Source organism: Channa argus, chromosome 12 (assembly GCF_033026475.1).
Source record: "Channa argus isolate prfri chromosome 12, Channa argus male v1.0, whole genome shotgun sequence".
NCBI lineage: Eukaryota > Metazoa > Chordata > Actinopteri > Anabantiformes > Channidae > Channa > Channa argus.
Window position 1 is genome coordinate 12,781,874 of NC_090208.1, and position 18,286 is coordinate 12,800,159.

The 18,286-nt window shown below is 39.8% G+C and overlaps 1 protein-coding gene across 4 annotated transcripts in view; it reads right to left on the bottom strand.

The window, feature by feature from the left end:
* The window catches only part of LOC137137236 (RNA-binding protein with multiple splicing-like), a 35,653-nt gene extending 17,961 nt beyond the window's left edge, over positions 1-17,692 (bottom strand). For 2 of the 4 annotated variants that reach the window (XM_067523228.1, XM_067523227.1), the window contains exons 1-5: positions 17,475-17,683; positions 17,268-17,399; positions 4,934-5,011; positions 4,216-4,254; positions 1,574-1,636 (exon numbers count right to left, since the gene is read on the bottom strand). In XM_067523228.1, the coding sequence (XP_067379329.1) occupies positions 1,574-1,636; positions 4,216-4,254; positions 4,934-5,011; positions 17,268-17,330 (243 nt within the window). In that variant the 5' untranslated portion in view covers positions 17,331-17,399; positions 17,475-17,683. Of the gene's footprint in view, positions 1-1,573; positions 1,637-4,215; positions 4,255-4,933; positions 5,012-17,267; positions 17,400-17,474 lie in introns of all 4 variants that reach the window. The other 2 variants (XM_067523230.1, XM_067523229.1) reach the window with 2 other exon arrangements.
* Positions 17,693-18,286: the final 594 nt, after the last annotated feature.

Consider the following 18,286-nt stretch of genomic DNA (forward strand, 5'->3'; position numbering starts at 1 on the left):
CAAAATTTCTGACAAATTCTTCAGATGCCGGTGTTAAATGTCACACTGTACCATTGTTCCTAACAAGCCAAGTAAAGGTTGTTTTTCTCCTCAGATCTAAATGGGAATGCATGCAAATTTTGTTCCTGATCAGTTACTTTTGCCCTAAGGAAAAATAAGGAATTTGACATAAAGAAAATTCTTTGTGCAAAAACAAAGTTGCTATTTGTTAATTTTGCTTGAAAGCAACAAGGCAAGCAAGAATTTCACCAGTGACTTCAGCCTCCATCTAATTAACCTAATTTGATTGTATGTACAAGGCACACAGGAAAACACAGGAGGTCAGATCAATAGAGGAGAAAAGCAATCAAGAGTAAGGTTCTCTCTGGCAAAACAGTGAAAGGCAGGGAGGGTGGGTTTCTGGGCTCGTCCCTGCAGGCTTGGGCAAAGCTCAGCTGGAACAAGCAAGGGATGACTCCTCTCATGCAGGGGGGGTATTAACTAGGATTGCTTTGACTCAATACACTTGCAGCTTCTGCCAGTCAGGGCTGCAGAGGTATAATAAGGTACATGGATATAATAAGGCCTGAGTACATCTCAGTTTGAACTATGTTGAATCTCTACCTTCTTATCACCTCTGCATCTAATGGTTCGGAGATTATTTTAACTATTTCATGCTGCGGCCAACATTTTGTAGGGGTCATATCTGCTCACAGTTTTGAGGAAACACAAGAAACCCATCATGACAGGAAACTAATCTAGTCTTTCTCGCAGTTTCTGTCTTTTCCATATTACAATATGCAGATAGATGTTTGCAAAATCTGGCTTATCTCCATATGACCCCCGGGACGTAGCTTTCCCTGAAATAAAAACAAGAGCACTCTTCAATTCTTAGCCCCACTGTGTGATTCTGTGGAAACAGTCTGACTATTGTAGGCTCATAATAAGATGATAATTTTTATCCTTTCTTCAACTCTCTGCTCCGCCTTTGATGCGCCCCAATAATATCTCGGCATCTGAAAGTTGACAGATTCTGCTCTTGCTGTCATGGTCCTACTTTAGAAGGATGATAAAACTGAATTTTGTTTTTCTGTGACAAATAAGTAAACATAATCTTAAGAAGCATTTGAAGGTGTGGTGTATATCTTGATGTTTTAAAACTAAAACAATGGGAAAATAAACTTGTGTGAGAGCTGATGTTCTTTGTTTCAAGAGAGCTGAATAAAACCCATCGAGTCTGCCTTATCAAGGCTTTCTACTGAGCTACGTTCTGAAATAAGTAAGATTAAAATTAAACCCTAGATCAATATCTTCTATTTATATATGGAGGAAGAGCCATCTTTTATCCTGACCTTGCAGGATCCAATGCAAAAGGCTTTATTTACTTAAACAGAAACATCCATAGGCTTCCCTTCGCTCCATTTTCTGGCTTTTTGGTTTGCATGTTTGTTTTTGCAAATGTAGGACCATCTGTGTTTCCCTGACATTAAATGCATTTGCACAGAAAGCAAGAATATGCAATTCCAAGGCATCACAAGATATACTACAACCGAGCTGGTGCTTGAGAGGAGTTTGGAGAGGGCATGACACTTACATTCAAGGCATTCTTAGCAGCCTCCGCCTCTGATCGACTGTCAAAGCTGACAAACCCCACTGGCTGGGGAGACAAGAAGACAGAACAAAAGAAAGAAACATGGTTTAGGGCAGAAAACTGAGTCGGCATTTCTGTCTGAGTGACATAGACATGCTTTTTTTTTAATATAATTCTTTTCTATTTCTCATCATGCCCACCCCCCTCCTTCTCTGTCTCTTACCCTGTTTATAAAACCGTGGTGACATAGAAAGAAAGAGGGGGAGAGCAGCAGAGGCTTGACGCTTACTTTCTGCAAGGAGAGTTCATCATTCAACTCCCCTTTGCCCAAATACGGGCAATTTGAGAGCCAGAAAGTGCATGTACGAAAGATTGAGAGAAGCAAGGGGGTGGAGGGGCAGTAACAGGGTGGGAGCTGAAAAAGGAGAGGAGATAAAGAGAGAGAGAGAAAAGAAATGGGAACTATATAGGTTAAAGGTGAAAATAAAATGTAAGATACAACAGGGAGAAATTGTTTTTAGGAGCCCCTCAAACAGGCCTGTCACTGGAAAACCAGGGAATATATTTTTGTTTACATCTATTTTAGCAGCGCTTAATAGTGCAGTAGTAAAAGAGAGCAAGTAAGAGGGAAAAGCAAAAAAACAACAACAACAACAAAAAAAAAAAAAACGCAAGGATGCAGGTTTGGTTGTCACATTTCTAACTGTTGTTGCAGATATGAACAAAGAACAAAAATTGTTTTCAGCGTATGTGTGTGCGTGGATGAGGATGCTGGGAGGAGGTGGTGGTGAGGAGAAAATGAAACCTCTAAACATGTAGCTCTCATGGGGCCGTACTGCTGCGTGTGATCTGGAAAAGCAGTCTAGGGTTATGGGAATTTTGAACAAGTAGAGTGAAGAAGAGGAGGAGGAGGAGGAGGAGGAGGGAAAGAAAAGAAGAAAGACACACAAAAAATGGACCGACTAAGTGAAGACGTCAGGAGGAGGAAGCCTAGCAGGAATATAAATAGAAAGGCTCTAAGATCTGGCTCTTGCTATATATGGAGATGGCTGTGAAAAGAGAGGGAGATCAATTGGTTTAAATCCTCATTGTCATTGCCATTAGTTGGGAGGTGGGTTAGTCAAAACAATGCTTTACTTGTTTTGGAAAACCTAAATGTACATGAGCATCAATTCCTTATTATAAAAGTGTGGGAGTAACATTGGCTGCAAGTACAGGACAACGATAAACACCATCAGACATCCTTCAACATCACACTACATTGTGGAACACTGCAGGTTAGGTGCAACTAGCTGCAATGACTTTTTGATGAACTGAATATTTAATGTAAAGATGTAAGCAAGATGTTTTTTTATCTACTTCTGTAATCTTTGAGAATTTTGCTTTTCAAGTCCCCTGTACATACACAACCACCTAGACATTCCAGCACGTTACATACACCTCCATCTACCTCATTACTAAAAGTAGCCTCGTACATCTTTCCTGTAAGTGCATTATTTGACCTCATAAACTTTTTTAATGTTTGTGTCTAACTTTCGTACTTCTTCTGATTTGGCATATTGAGTTTCCTTTATAAATTAAAAAAAGGCAAGTACTGGCAAGCGTATAAAAGGGTAAAAAAAAAAATCTTTCTTCACCTATAACCATGTGCTGTGTCTGCCTAAACACACAGCATTAACACTTTATTACTGCTGTGGTCAATGATAGAGGACGATGTATTGCAGGATTGGATGCTTTATTGAGAAAGGAAAACATAATCTGGTTGCAATTACATTGCTCACATAATGCATTTGCATTTGCAGTTTAGCTGTATAGAAATATACTTTTTGGAGTGGTAGTGTTACAACAACTCTTATTCTGGACCTGTATTAAAATGCGCAACATGCACTACATATGTTGCCCAATGCTTTGTGATTACCAGCATGCTACTACAATGAATCAAAAAAGGGGAAACCCCCAAACATGCAATGTGATTTTTCTTTTCCTGAAGAAATATCACTACCAGGAGCAAATCTTTCCTTTGTTCCTGGTGTGTTATAGTATTATACTCTGCACACTGGCTCTAAATTACCCTAAACCCTCCTAATGAGAATGTCATGTCTTTATGGGAAACAGTGTGATGTGGTAATAAGTGTACTAACATGACGCCAAATTGCTCAACTCTGGATGTGGACACATGCCAGCTGAGCTCATTTTCACTCCTGCACCCCTGGAGGCAAAACTCAACCATCAGTACTGCTCTTGTCAAAATGTTCGCTTTGACACCTCAAAATTCTTTCCACGTCTTCCTTCCCATCCCCACACATCCCACCAGAGTAGACTGTCTGTGACTACAAGCGTACTATCTGACTGCCAAAGGCAAGTTGGTGCGACACTTTTCTCTGTCCCTCCTCCCCAAGTAAACTCTTTTTTTCCCCCCTTTTCCAGGTACTTCCTGATAAAAGGTGCTAATCCGTCACATTCAACAAAGTGAAAATACCAAGAGGGGAAAATAGGACAAAGGAGAGGGAAAAAAATTAAGGTGTTGATGAGCAAGACTTTTGGTAATGTAAACAGTAACGGCATGACAACACACTGACTGATGGCTTCATTCATTAGTTGCTTTGCAGAGAAACAATGCACCGTGTGTCTTCTGTGTAGCATACCTGTTTAGAAGTGAGTTTTATCAAGGAGCCTTCATAGCCCTAAAAGACAGAAAATGACAGAAATGTGAACAAGTGTCTCGTTACAAAGTCAAAAGCTTTTTAGTTTTATACATTTTATGAAGAACAAGACAAGACTTTTTAAGGACATGTACGATTTATACATGAATAAATAATATAAAATATATACACTATTTGCATTGCAGGGTAGCTCAGCTCTATGGAAGAAGCTCTTTTAAAGAGCATGTGGACTGGATTGTTGTGTCTTAACTGATTAATTGAGATTTACTATTTTCAAAACTTATATGATATAAATCATTTGCTGAGTCTACATACCTTTAAGTATCATCTAAGCAAGGGATTAGATGCATTGCAATTGTCCCATTATTCACTGCTGCCTCATAAATGAGCATTATTCTATGGTTATAAATATATGGTTATAAACAAGGGTGCAGCATCTACATGCATTCATGTGAACTAAGCTCTTTTTCTGAACTGAGGCAAATTTGTTTAGCCTTTTTTTTTCCCATGAGAAACACACACATAAGCTTCCCATGGATCTAAATGAGATTGAACATCGGCTCTGGGAACACGGACACTTTGAAGCTTGGGGGAGAAGTTTCCATTGCCGTTTATTTCATCACCATTAATGGAGGTCCCATTGACTGCTGGGGAGAAATCTGCTAAGAATAGCCACAGCATTTAAAACATACAAACATACCTTAAATGGTCTGAACAGGAGATAGAGCTCCCGCGGCTTAATATCCAGTGGTAGCCCACTGACAAATAGTGTTCGAACCTGAGGAAGACAAGAAAGAGATCATGTATTTTTCATTAACCTCCACTAGTTATAAATAGCCACCTTGCATTCCTGACAGTAACAAATGAGCTTATCGAGTTAAACAGTTCAGTGTTGGCCTTACACTAAAAGATAGACTTTAAATACTGAAAAAGGTGAATTTCAGCTCAGCAAACACGCACACACACACACACACACACACACACACTCGTGTCTTATTGTTGTGTTCTCCTGTGAAATCTATGGCATGCTGTGTATTACGGCCATCCTCTCTCGCAGCTCTAGCCTCTGTTTTACATTTGAACTTTTCAACTTGTAACTTGAGCTTCCACTGCTGGGGAATTACAATGTATATGTTAGCTAAAGATAAAGGAAAGAGTAAGTGTTGTGGCCCACACTGAGTCAGAGAAAGTGGAAAACAACAGGGAGGAGGTAACATGAGAGTGACTCCAAATGTGCTTTCCAGGCGAGAAACTTGTTATTATGTTATGTTATTACAGTGTGTTGATAGAGAAGGAAATGAATACAGTGTGACAGTGCAGGTGTACTGCAGGTTAGTCAAAGGAAAAGTTTAGGCTGTAAAACATTTTTTGTGAGGAAACTTTCTACCTAAAACACTATCAGGAACCAAGATTGTGCACTGAAGATGTCAAGCTCAGATAAAACAGAAGGTGAAAAAAAGAAAAGAGTAGATGATATTAGGAAGCGATACAGCTAAGAGAGAGTGGGTGGTGGAGAACTCATCCAATGTACTGCATGGGGTGACAAAAGAGACATACTGTTAACTTAAATTTAGCTTAAGGGGTCACATTTTTTTAGCCCAGTTACTCAAAAAATATAAAATTGTTTATTTTATGATGAGTGGAAAATGTTGCATCTTTTTGAAGACTAGGAGCCATTAATCCTTGCTTAGCATAGAGAGTGGAACTATGGATGAATTATGAGAGCTGGATATCAAATAGAAACATGGTGTCCATTCCTTTTTGAAAGTTGCACAATAAGACAAATAACAGGTGGAAAAAGAAATTCTCAAGTCGTATTCCTAAGAATTCTACAGCTCTTCTAGATTTATTATAAAAATAGGCCAAATGAATCCACTTCTCATATTAAGAGTCATTTTGACACTTGTATAATGTATTGACCTTTTTATAGCTGCTTCTTTTGCAATAAGGGAAAAATCCTTTTTGGACCAGGGTACGTCATGTGACCAACGGAGAAGTTGCAATAACACTATTTACGTCACTTGTTGTGCTCCACCACGTTCTGCACCACCCTTCAGATAGATAAATAAGAATGCTAATAAACTTGCTAGTCAAGCAGATGTTGTTGATCTACTCTGATTGGTCAGTAGGCCGAGCTTAGGTCCATGTGCCTTTAGAAGCAAATATCTCTACATTGCTGCCAGTGTTGTTCAATGAGTCTTTGTAAGCTGAAATTACCACCTCCCGTCTCAACATTAAGAGAAGTGTGGGAGCATATTGCTGACTTCAGATTCACACACATGAGTGTGGTATTGTTCTTCACATCTAACTCTCAACAACAAAACTACTAATAATACATTTCACAATTCCTTCATGAAATCGATAATGCCAAGTGGCAAAAAATTCCCCTGAGGAAACCTGCAGAAGGTAGTCATTCTGAGGCAGACAAATGTCTTGTACTTTTGCAATGTCACTCCTTAAATTACACAATTCACATCCTGGCTGAAATGTCTGAAATGGCATCCATGAACAATAGCCAGTCTTCCAACATATACAGACACATTAGCGGCAATGGCGACATTTGACAAACACAGATGCCACAGCACACACCAGCAGATCTGGTTCAATTTGGAAGGCAACGAAACAAAAACATTTACATGTATATGTTCTTCATAAAGGATCGGTCCAAGAAAAGAGTTAAAAAATAAAAAACTAAATATATTTGTAACTACAAACAGCAAACCTGTTTAACATGTATTACATTATTTTGAAAAATTTGAATCAAAATTTAAATAATTTAGAATCATATTAAAAATCATCTTATTAGCCCCAAAGATTCTAACTTTTAAGAATCTTAACTTCTAAGATTTTATATCTGACAGATATAAAAAAAATAAATAAATAAAAAATGTATTGGCTAAATAGGCACTAATCACACACTCTACCTGGAATTATCACCTGAAGTTGGCTCATACAGGAAAATTATGTCTTAGTGGGACAGCAGAAATCAAACAATAGGCCACATGCTTCAAACAGACTTCAACATCTCCACCCTACAAACCAACCCTGTGAGAATGTGTAATTTAATTATTTATTCAATAATCAGATTCTATTTAAGGCTGAAATTGGAATAAAATCATAGGTGTGCAATTACACAGAGTAGATTCAGAGCTTCCAGATTCATAGTTAGTAGATTCACAACTCAAGGGACAAAAGAACTGCAGAACTAACACTACACCTCATTCCCACATGTAACCTGACACGCACAACTGATGCCAAAGACAGAGCAACATACAAACAAAGGAGCTTAGCAACTGGGGGAGCAATAGCTGGCAAGAGCCAAACCGGCCATGCAGCACAAAAAAAAACAAACATAAAAATTCGCACCTTGTCGACTTTCTCACCTTCACTCTTATCTTATCTGAGCTGAGCTGAACCCTGCAGGGCCATCACTGGGCTCTGTCTCAAGCAGATCAGTTTAAATAAACTCTACTGAGGGTCTCCTTTTATGGAGTTGCAGGAGGAACAAAGAGTCAGAACAGGATTGTATCAATCAGACGTGAGCGAGAACAGTCACAGAAAACAAAGTGTGTGGTGGGGCTGTAAAAAGTCCTGCTGAAGCTAAGAAAAAAAGAAATAGGTGTTTGAGGCGTAGACAGGCAACGCAGTAAGACAGACACCAAAGCATTATGTTTAAAAACCTCATAGATAAAAGGTTGTTTATTCAGTGAACATGGGCAAAGCACATGACCACAAAAAGATGCCACAAAATATATAAAAATCAGAAGCAAAGTATCTAATGTTTGGTGCCTCACTGCACTGCTGCTGTTTAGATTATTTACATTGTTCCTATCTGTTCCTTAGGTGTAGATACAAGTCAAAAGTGAAGCAGCGCTATGAAGCAAATGAGGTGGCTTTACACAGCAATCATGTACACTGCAGCATTGTCTCCAACTTTTAACTCACACAGGAGATTGGCACAGCATCGAGAAAATCTTACTCATCAAACCCTCCCTCGCCAAGTTATCTGAGATCCCAAATTTGATATAACTCCTATCTTAAGTCATAGACACACGAGAGCAAGATATGTTCAGAAAAAGGCACGACAACAATTCCCCTACACAGTCTGAACAATGGGACATTCTTGGCTGCATTCAACCCCATTCCTGAGCCTTCCTGACGTCAGCTGTTGTGATATATGATCATTTTCGCCGTGTGTCCGGCGCAGAGCTGCCTGCACACGCTGCATACGAGATGATTCACGGGCGAATGTGTCAGCATCTCTCTTCTGAAGACATCTGCTGTTGATTAGACTATCAGTCTTTATTTATGTTGCTTTGAGACAAGCTTGAAAAGGCAGAGTTATAAGCATGATGCCATCAGGTTAAGTGAGACATCAAAGTTTCATGAAGTAGTAAACTACACTGAAGGTTAAGCCAGGGGTTGAGCAGGTTCTGCACATTCATATAAAGACAAACCTTCAGCCACTTTTTATTGGGTTTTAGGGGCATTGTTTTATTGGTTTCTTGTGAGTCGCATACCTGCATTTCCATATTGCTGAGTGGCCTCTTACAGGCCTTTGAATCATTGACCATTTATGGCATGCTCACACACCGATATGCACACAGGCTTCTATCAAAAACAGCAGTCCCTAGCTACCACAAGCCAGCTGAGTACTTCAGGGCCGGCGTACCAGTGCAGTTCCCTGGCAACGCTTTAGTGCAGCACAGCAGAGCGTGGAGCCCAGGGCCAAAAACATCACATCCTATTAAGGCCACTTCTGCAGCAAGTCCCAGGGGATCAATGCACCTCTAATCAGAGATCTTTAACTCCACAAGCCCCACATAAGGTCATCACCCTACTGATACTATATTATGGCACCTTAAAAGTTTGGTGCTGCCGCCCTAAGGTAGGAGGAGGAGGCTTGAGAGGTCTGTGCTCAAAATCAAGCTGCATAAAGGTGCTACCTAAAAGGACAACTGTGTGTAATCACAACTTGGATTATTGTCTCTGTTGTGACAGCACACAACTACCAAGCTCTGCAACTCAGGTCAATTCTTTTAATCCTTCATTTGTTTTTAACATTTTCTCAATTTATCATTATATCTGTAAAAGTTGTAAAATAGTTAAAATAAGTCTTACTTAATGGTCCGAAAGCCCAAAGACCTTTATCCTAAATGATGAAAAAAAAAAAAAAAAGTTGCAAATCTTCTAATCTCTAATGATAATGACAGATTATTTAGGTTGTAAATAATCTTTAACTGGTTAAACTGGTTAAACTGGTTAAAACAGCCTACAATGGCCCTGAAACCAAGAGACCCGCCTTTCTACTAGTAAAGTTCATGACGCTTTAACTATCAAAGCTATAACTGACACCACAACTGCATGATAGCTCCAACAACTGTCCAAAAAACTAGCCAAAACTTCCATCAAAATATTTAACATTTTCTCCAGAGGAGACAGCAATTTGCAAGTCCTTATAAATTAAACAACCTAGCTATGTATTTATGTGTAATTTCTATTCAGCCTGCATTTGACTTAAACAAATTTGTTATACCTATTGCCTGAAATGCCTTGTTATCATCTGCTGCACCGTGTGACCTTCTTAGATATATGCTCAAAGTTTAATTGAGTGCTTTTTTTTTTTGACTGTTCATTCCAGCTGAAATGAAGGACTCGACCTTGATGCGATGTGAGATGATTACTATGTTTCTGTTTCTTCTTCCCTGAGTGTGTGTGTGTGTGTGTGTGTGTTTAACCTCCATGTTAACGGATACAGGCCCTTTAAGCCACATGTCGCAGCACACAACTCTAACCATGAAGCCTTGTAAGGGATGTGTGCATGCAACAATGCTGCGATTACCTGCATACAAATTCCAAAAAAAAAAAAAGGTTCAGAAGAAATTTATCATTCCACTCCCACACGGGCTGCTTTCAAATTCACATGCAAGTCTCCACTGGCTGCGGCTGGGCTAAAATCAAACCATCAGCCATAAGCCCATGTGAGCTCTGGGCTAGTTGGGTTTTCTTGCATCAGTTGAGTGCTGCGTTAATAAAAACAGTCTACACTGCTTTGCTATCAGAGTTGTCACTGCTCTGTGTTGCCATCGCTCTTTATCATCCTCAAATTCTTTTTCCGGCTTCATCTTCTGTGTCAGAGAATGTGAAGAGTGAGAAGGTGCAGGCCTGAGAGGTGTCAAACAGCCATAAATGGATGAGGCCGTTTGTCTGTTAATCACCAGAGTTCAGCGGGTCAAGTTTCACATTCAGGGTCAGAGGTAACAGAGGTTAGGCCCAGGTTCTTGTGTGTTTCAGAGGTCAACCATGAGCTTGAGCACACTCCAACCAAACGTCACAACTCAGCTCTCAGAGCAGAGTTTTATTGTTTTTCTTTTCTCTCCTGCTCCCACAAGGGCTTTTGACCAACAATTACAGCTCGGTACGGGTCTGTAAATGTTCCCACAAGTTAACCTTTAAACGACATTTAAAACAAATGACCTTGGAAAAGCAAGTGAGCATCCACTTCCTTGACTGTTTTTTTTTCCTTGTCTTGTTCCAAGACTCTTGTCTTCCTCTCTCAATAACAGTTTCTGTTGTTTTAAACAAAAGCTCCCTCTCTGTTTTTTTTTTTTTAATGTCAAAAACTTAAAAAAAAACTTAAGGTGTTATTTGGATGAAGTGTGGAAGACAAAGTCCATGTCAAACTTTTCTTTGTTTCTACCGAAGAAAACACAGCTATTTCTTTGCATTTGTCTTGAGATTACAATGAAGAGCTCAAATTTAAGGCTCCACATAACATATGTTTCAGTCTGTTAGCTTAAAACAAGACTATTTCATTTAGGGAAAAGAGAAAATGTTATCTCATATAGTGAATAACAGGTTGAAATTATAAATAATAAAATTCAGTACTACTGTGATTCCATTAAATGCATCCAGGGTTTTACAGCTACAACCTTAAACTAGCTGATATGACTAATGTTAGCAGACTGAGAGATGTGCTACTGCTCTGCTGTTGTTACATTACGTTTTAGTATTTTATAACTTTCTTGGCTTTTATAGCCACAGTGCTCCCTGGTCAGCAAGATGCCCATAAACCTGCTTTAAAGCTCGGCTACATAAAACATATTCAAGGTAAAACAGCTTCTACATTACTACACAGTCAAATGACTATAAAAATCACTACTTTCATACGGTATTTACACACTCAGATTATACACTATTATACTGTTTCTATAAAATAGTCCCAAATTCTTAACATCTCTAGGAGGCAATAGGTTTATTTTATGTGACCAACACTTCTATTACGACCCTATCTGTTATATAAAACCGAAATAATTTCAGTATACTATCATAACTGACAAAATAAAGCATAAAATCATTTGCACTCGAGAGGCTGGAACCACACTTTGCATTTTTGCTCATATAATGACAGAATCCGCAATTATCCAAATAAAAAGCAATTACATTTCTATCTATTGACCAATAGATTGCTTGACAAATCATCTGCACTCCGAGTAATAATAATCACATAATAATTGGAGAAAATCTCAAATCCTACTATAGGCCCTTTTGTCCTTTCTCATGATGTGGACTGACAAAGAAACTAATCTTCCTAACCTGGAAAGGTATAAAAGGACACCTTAATATAACACCAACATAACAAGAGATGGGCCTTAATTTGAGCATCTAAGCGGCTAAACGGTCAAGACCTATGTACAGTTTGGCCCCATCTTTCCAAGCTAATCTTGAGAGGTTTGACCTTGGATGGCCAACTCTGTGTAGGCAGCCAAAAGACTGTTGGCACACGGCAAGATGGTTGGAAAGAGAAGCCTCTCCATGTTACCGTTCTGCCTGGCTCGCTCTTGTCTTTAGTCCTCCCATGACTATAAACAGTCCTTTTGTTCGGAGATCTCAGGGTCATGCTTTCAACATATTGGCCGATACGGGATAAGGCTTTTGTCTACTGGGAGTCAAAAGGGTGCAAGGGAGAACGGGGAGAAAGAGGAGAAGAGGAGTAGCAAATTATAAACAGTACCAGGACTGAGGGAGGAAATGGTGTGAGAACAAGATAAAGAGAGAGAAGTGGAAAGAAAAGGGTGGGACATAGGAAAGAAAGCAGGCAAGGAAACAAAGAGGAAGGCAGATAAAAGTGGAGACAGGGAGCGGGACGAGGAGGAGCAAGAGGAGGAGGAGGAGGAGGAGGAGGAGGAGGAAGGGTGTGGGTGGGTGGGTTAGGGAAAAAAATATACCAGTGAGTAAAAAAGTTGCAGACCAGAAAAGTGGACTGAAATACTGTAAGGTGGATAATTATAGCTTGTGAGTAAACAATATTAAGTGGAGGTGACAGAACACGGACATAAATACAGTGTGACAACACAAGACAAGATGGCTGATGCTGTCTAGGCACAAGCTCACGTTTCCTTTACTTACATAGTGTATCATTAATTTACAAAGCAAGCTGACAACGGAACCCAGCCCCTCTCTTCACTTCAGTTTTTTTTAATGCAGCTGCAGATATATTTATTTAAATATCAAGAACAGTTCTTTAACACTCTTTTTTTCTCGTCTTCTCACATCAGTGTAGCAGCCGATTCCAACGCAAAGCCCTGTTGTCTTTTCAAATACCTCTTGTCACACAGCTGACAAATGGCTAAGATAAGTTACTATTCCCCAGACGCTTTTATAAATAAACTCCATCTACTCGTCCGATCAGTTGGTTACATGGAGCAGCGATTTACTCATTGCGTGAGCCTGTATAGCAGCATTTTATTGTACGTATGTCACCAGTGTATGTAAGTGTTTTGTTTTGTTTTTTACCTCTGATGACCATGCTAACCTCCAAGTCCCCTCTCTGATAACATTTCATGTCACAGAGCGTTAATTTATCTGCGTGCCCTTTTCATAGATGCACGCACGCGTACGGACCACACACGCGCCTGCGCCACCGTGCTACAGACTGCCATGGCCTCCCTTTGCTTGTCCGGCAGCGAAGCTCCCCCCTTGCATCTCTTCGTGGAAAAGGTCACGGTGGCCACATGAACTGCTATTTGAAGAGGACTTGGTGGATACCCAAAGCAGGCCATGCACAATCCAATTACACCCTGGGGAGATGCACCGCATCTGCTGAACTCCGCTTGACTAATATTCTGTTTCTGTTTGGGCACTTGTAAAGATCCACTTACAAGTTTACTGGCAGCCAAAACCTAGAACCAACAGATGTCTGACGAGGTAAAAATTGCTGCAACATCCAGGAAAGACTAGTTTACTACAAATTATGGCTTCAAGGACAGTATTGCTGCACCTTCTGATCATGCGTTTGTCAAAAAAACTTGAACAAAAAAAATTGACAATAGACATTTAAATGCGGAGAAGCTGAGCAGGTCAACTTAAATAAACACCTGTTGGCTGGATGGAAATAGGCTCAACCATTTTTTCTTTCAATTTCATTAATTTCTTTGTGTTCTTATTTCTTGTTCTGTCCAAATCTAAAATGCAAAAAAAAAAAAAAGTTTACAATGATATAAAACAGAGAAATGCAGCGAAATCATACAACACAATACACATAATGTGTATTGTGTTGTTCATTTGATAAATGTTCGTTTGATAAATGGCTTAAATGATCAATCCATAATTACATTGAGGCTGAAACTAATGATTAATCTGCTGGTAAATCTTTTTAATCTGGAGATTAATTGTTTGGTCTCTAAAAGTGAGACTAGTTCCTAAGGGCCAAGGTGACGTCTTTGTTTTCTCCACGAATCAAAAGATAAAACTGCCAATCGGCCAACTACCTAATCAATTAATCAGGTAATCATATTGGCACTACTAAGCCCAAATAAATGAGATGTTGATATAATATTAACATTTTTTAAACTGGTTTTGCTCCTCCATTGCAATTCCTCGCTAATAATATGTTCCCTTATATCTGATAACACAAGCACGTGTGGAATTTGTGGCCTCACCTCAGTCTTTGACTGTATTCCTGGCTCCGCACCTAAAACACCACTTTTGTAAAAACCAAATGTCCAGCTAAAGCATCTTTTATTCACATTTTTACAAACCAAATCAAACTCAAGTCCTCTGCCTCTTTCTTATCCATACAAGGTCTGGAAACTACAGCTGGTCAACACACGTCTTCTCCAAGCCTGAGACAGCGTGTCACCTCGACTACATCAGTAGCTGCTGAGTGCCAGGGCATGTGAAAGCATCCAGAACACCTGATAATAAAGCTTATCAAAGCAGCTCACAAAGATTAAATGCAGCCGGGGCAGAAACCCGCATACCTTGCCCTGCAACAAGACCATGTTTGGTGACCACCGGTCCACAGAAGATAAACATTAAGTGTCGTCAAGCTTTGGTGTGCACTGACGATGGCATGTGAGGTTGAGCAATGAAGCAGCCATGAGAAGCCTAGCTCGGCTTCGCTGCTTTACTGGTGCGAATCAGTGATCCATTGAGTCACTTACTACTCCCCTGCAAGAGGGGAGGGGGGCTGTTGTTCAGCATGTGAGAGTCATACCAGTGAGCTTGTTAAACTTTGGCTCTCATAAGGTAATAGTTTATAGCTAGTGTTGCTGAGGACAGGGTTGTTTCGCATTTTACATTAATGCTCCAGACCAGGAGGGCTGTTTCGGCACTGGAGAACAGGGTAGAAACTTTTAAGAAACTTGGTTATAAGTAACACAGCTTGTAATATATTAAACTGTAACATTGAACAAAAGTGTTTTTTGTGTGAATATTCACACGTCTCCAAAAGTGAGTGCAACTGCTCCCATTAACCACGCCTGTGTGTGTGCAGTACAGTAAAACCTGCTGCTCCCCTGCATACAACACACACCATTACACCAAAGACAAAGTGGCGCTGTCTAACCTTACGTTAATTCGGCCGAAGTAAATGCACGTCCATACCAGACTGGATGGCTTCCAACCATTTCCACAACCATTAGATTGCTCTGGCCATTACTCCCTGTGTCTCTGTGTCTGCCTTTTACACAATGCAAGAGACGAGCCTCGTCTAGTCCCTCTGCATGTGAGCATCACAGAATTAGCTCCCGTAGGTTTTATTCATCATGACGAGGCTTCTCATTTTTGAACTACTCTGCTAGTTTTTTTAACTTATCATTACATCAAAAATATTCAGTTCAGTATTACAGAGGAAGGAAAGGAATTGGCCGCACTCTGAAAATATTATAATACGAGGATTTTAAATAAAAAGCAACAAGTCTTTACATTTGAGAAGTTGGGGATGTTTTGCTTAAAAATTACATACAGTCAATTATTTTACTTTATTGTAATTTACCAATTTCCTGTTGAGAAAATGCTGCAGTGAGCAGCGTGGGATCTTATATTTAGAAATTAGTAAACAATTTTCCCATAATATAATGAACTACTTGTTTTCCAATTAAAGCAAAGATGTTTCAGCTTAATTGATCAGCAGAAACGAGTCAACAAACACATATTGTTCAAGCATTTTATTAATAAAAAGGGCACTTGTGCAGGTTCCAGCCTTTAAAATGTGAGGTTTTTTTAAATTACATTACTGTGAACTGACACCTTAGCTTCTAAGAAGTTGGGGCGGATTCATTTGAAGATTTGCTTTTAATCAATTCACTGAAAACAAGTAAGTAACAGATAATTGCATAATGACGATAATCGTTAGTTGCAGCAGTAGAATTGTGCACTGATTATACAGAATCTGAGTGCAGCACTGTAATGTTTGTATCCACAAGGTCAGAGGGTGGTCGGAACTTTAAACCAGAACTTAAACCAGTTTCCAAGAAGTCAGGTCTTTACTCTTTTACGTCATCTATGTGGCACTAAAGTAACTCCCTGCATCCATAGTAACCTCAGCAGTGGACCAAATATGGTATTACATCAGGCAAGTTATGTTTGGCTATTTGCTTACAAAGTGACCAACACTGAGCACTGAGCCCTAATCAAATTGTTCCAAGAGAAACATCTGATATAATCTGATACATCTTTCTTACATCACTTGGGTTTGGATGTGTGGACCATTGAAATATCACGTCTGTTGTGTGAATATGCCAAAAAAAAAAGAAAAAGAAAGAAATTCTACATAAAAATTACCCCACACAAAGAGAACCACTACAAGCTCATTTAACAAAAAGGAGATGTCATGGATCCAGATTGTGCAACATTTACAGACGAGAGGAGCAAGAAACCGGGGCTATTATCCAGCATGTTAGAGGGGAAATACATTTTTGCAGAAACTCGATGGATTACCTCACAGTTTTTGGACAAACAATATCGTTCGGCTGTGTTTTAAGATGTAATTAAATCATAATTGTAAAGAGGCTTGACTCTAATGCACTGGGTCTCGCTTGAAAAAGAGTTATTGCCTACATGTTGCAGCAGCAGTTGTTTGAACTTCAATTGCTCCCTCAGCTTCAGCGAAAACTAATTCACCCCGGCTCTGAATTCCCTTCATTGCTGCTTTCCAGTGTTGTGTGAAGCCTGGCTTTATGGTACAGTAAGCCAGAACTGGCAACACCTTAGTCTGATGTCAAGTAACTTCTCATTATTTTCAATGCAGTGCTGGCATTAGCGCTGTTCAGAAACTAGTTATTAGTGGTTCATCAATCACCAGGTAGTCCTTTCAGTACCAAGTGGTACTTTACTGTAAAGTTTGACAAAACACAGGTATATTGCTGATTTACTTTTGACATGACCACAGTGTGAGGCTGGGAGCAAAAATGAAGGAAGAGAGGAAATAGAGAGCGGATGTCTAAAAGTGAATTAAATAATAACTGACAGGTGCAGAATTTAGTGAAGCATTAATTAAAGTTTTGAGTGCAACGTACAATAGGGTCGTATAATAATACACTCGGGACTTTTTAAGTTACAGTAGAAAATACTACTGCTAATACCGCACAAGCCACCTTATGAGGACACTACAGCCTGATCGTTTGGGGCACGGACGTCAGAAACTGTTAACATCTGCTCTGAATCGCTTCAATCAAATGTCGTGATGATCAGGTCAGACTGTTCAAAACCAAACGCACGGAAGCGTCAGTGAAACCAGGTGGATCACATACCTCCTCTTCGTGGTTGCTGAATTCACTCTGCTCGTTTTCTTTCTCGATCTTGTTGTTATTCATTCTGAGTCGCACTCCTTGTCACTTTCACCTGGACTGTCTTGTTTCGGTCGGTCTTCTCCAGATTCCCCCCTAAAAAAAAAAAGATGAAGTCAAACGCGCCCTTCCGACAGACAACAGTCCCCGTGCGGCCGCTGTCCTACTGACCCGAGTGTCCCACTAGTTTGGCGACATCAATCTGATGAGAAGCTGCAAGCGGGTTTCGTTTCAGGAGCGGAGAACTCAGCTGCGGCTAGTGTCTGTCTGTGTGGTCAAATATTCCCGAGCATTCCCTGGAAAGCTTCTCCGGAGGCTCTTATTGCTGTTCGCCCCAAATGAAATACAGTAAATGTTGAGTGCACTGCGCCGCAGGCAAACTTCTCTCCCCATCTCCGAGGGAGGGAGCGAGGAGGAGGAGGAGGAGGAGGGGGAGGGAGGGGTTTAGGGTGGGGTGAAGGGTGGGATGCACCGTCTGCTCGGCTTTATCAAGTTTTATCAGGTGATGGATGAGCAGCAGTGGGGGAATCGGTGCCAATCACCACTGCAGCATTCCTGTAATATGTAGTCTGCATTTAATCATCGTTATTACTTTTTTTTTTTTTCAAATTTCAATTGTTTTGCCGATTTAGTTTCTTGGTTTGTGGCTATACTTTAAAAATGTGTGCAATATTTATTATGCAACATACCTGCAGAAAGTGAAAAGGTCTTGAGTGTGTGTTTTTTGCTTTTCCTTAGATTTATTTTTGTTCTTCAGTTTTTATTTTGTGGCACTTTAAGGACGGCATTTTAATTTCAGAGTACTTACAGTCACATTAAAGACCTCTATTGTATTCTATTCGATATTCCTTTTCAAAATTATCACCCCCTTTTTTTTTCTTTTTTTTTTTTTTGGTGGGCAGTGAAACAGTTGATTGAATGTTCAATGGCCAATTTAAAGCAATTGTTCCACATTCTGGGAAATACTTTTGCATGAGTTACAT